At 66.4% G+C, this 1,460-nt stretch overlaps 1 protein-coding gene across 1 annotated transcript in view; it reads right to left on the bottom strand.

Moving 5' to 3' along the window:
- The window catches only part of LOC113979893 (eukaryotic translation initiation factor 3 subunit C-like), a 1,772-nt gene that overhangs the window by 109 nt on the left and 203 nt on the right, over positions 1–1,460 (bottom strand). The window contains exons 2-3 of the mRNA XM_027707171.1: positions 998–1,160; positions 107–216 (exon numbers count right to left, since the gene is read on the bottom strand). Of these exons, the coding sequence (XP_027562972.1) occupies positions 137–216; positions 998–1,160 (243 nt within the window). The 3' untranslated portion in view covers positions 107–136. The remainder of the gene's footprint in view (positions 1–106; positions 217–997; positions 1,161–1,460) is intronic.

The raw sequence follows: 1,460 nt of genomic DNA, 5'->3' as shown, positions 1-1,460 counted from the left end.
GGGGCAGGTGATGGATCTATGGGGCAGGTGAGGGGTCTGTGGGGCAGCTGATGGTTCTATGGGGCAGGTGCTGGTTCTGTGGGGCAGGTGACAGATCTATGGGGCAGGTGGGTCCCCGCCGTGGGGCAGGTGTGGGTCAGTAGTTGCCGCGCTCCTGCCGGAAGCCGCCTCGTCTCAGGTACCCGTCGCCCTTGCGGTACCCGCCGTCCTTCTGGTCTGGGGGGCGGAACCGGACAGGTGAGCAGGGGGTGGGGCCAGGGGTGTGTCAGGTGTGTCCCAGGTGTGCCCAGGTGCCTCTCAGGTGTGTCTCAGGTGTGTCCCAGGTGTGTGTTGGGTGTGTCAGGTGTGCCCAGGTGTGTCCCAGGTGTGCCCAGGTGTGTCCCAGGTGTGTCCCAGGTGTCCCCAGGTGTGTCCCAGGTGTGCCCAGGTGTGTCCCAGGTGTGTCCAGGTGTGTCCCAGGTGTGCCCAAGTGTGTGTCAGGTGTGTCCCAGGTGTGTGTCGGGTGTGCCCCAGGTGTGCCCCAGGTGTGTCTCAGGTGTGCCCAGGTGTGTCCCAGGTGTGCCCAGGTGTGTGTCAGGTGCCCCCAGGTGTCCCCAGGTGTGCCCCAGGTGTGTCCCCAGGTGTGTCCCAGGTGCCCCCACCTCCGTCCCAGATGTACTCAGGTGTGCCCAGGTGCCCCCCAGGTGTATCTCAGGTATATCCCAGATGCCCTCAGGTGCTCCCAGGTGTGCCCAGGTGCCCCCAGCTCCACCCCAGGTGCCCCCCGGGTGTATCCCAGATGTATCCCAAATACATCCCATGTACCCCAGGTGTGCCCAGGTGCCCCCAGGTGCCCCCCAGGTGCCCCCAGCTCCACCCCAGCTCCACCCCAGGTGCCCCCCAGGTGTGCCCAGGTGTATCCCAAATACATCCCATGTACCCCAGGTGTGCCCAGGTGCCCCCAGGTGCCCCCCAGGTGCCCCAGGTGCCCCCCAGGTGCGCCCAGGTGTGTGCTCACCCCGGAAGTACCCCCCGTAGGCTCCCTGTCTCTGGTCGAGGACACGCTCGTTGTTCTCCACCAGGTTCCCCAGTTTCTCGGCCAATTGCAGCGCCAGGTTCTGCGTCGCCGTCGGCTCCGTCCGGTGCATCATCACCGTCGCCGTCGGTTGGTCCAGGGACGCCTGGGCGGGGCAGGGGGGGCGTGGCCAGGTGAGCCCCGCCCACCCCCGGCCACACCTGGGGCACAGGTAACCCCAGAACCGCCCCACAAGTGGCTTAAGATGCTCCTCCCCTTCCTTCTCTCTGGTCTCTGGTTGGTCCAGGGACACTGAGGGGGCGTGGCCAGGTGAGCCCCGCCCACACCTGAGGCCACACCTGTGCCACAGGTAACCCCGTATCTCAGCCCACACCTGTCTCAAGATGCTCCTCCCCCTCCCTTCTCTCTGGTCTCTGGTTGGTCCAGGGACACTGAGGGGGCGTGG

The sequence above is a fragment of the Neopelma chrysocephalum genome, unplaced genomic scaffold (assembly GCF_003984885.1).
Source record: "Neopelma chrysocephalum unplaced genomic scaffold, ASM398488v2 Primary Assembly neopelma1_90333, whole genome shotgun sequence".
In the NCBI taxonomy this organism is placed as follows: domain Eukaryota; kingdom Metazoa; phylum Chordata; class Aves; order Passeriformes; family Pipridae; genus Neopelma; species Neopelma chrysocephalum.
This window is presented reverse-complemented; position numbering and strand designations above follow the sequence as displayed.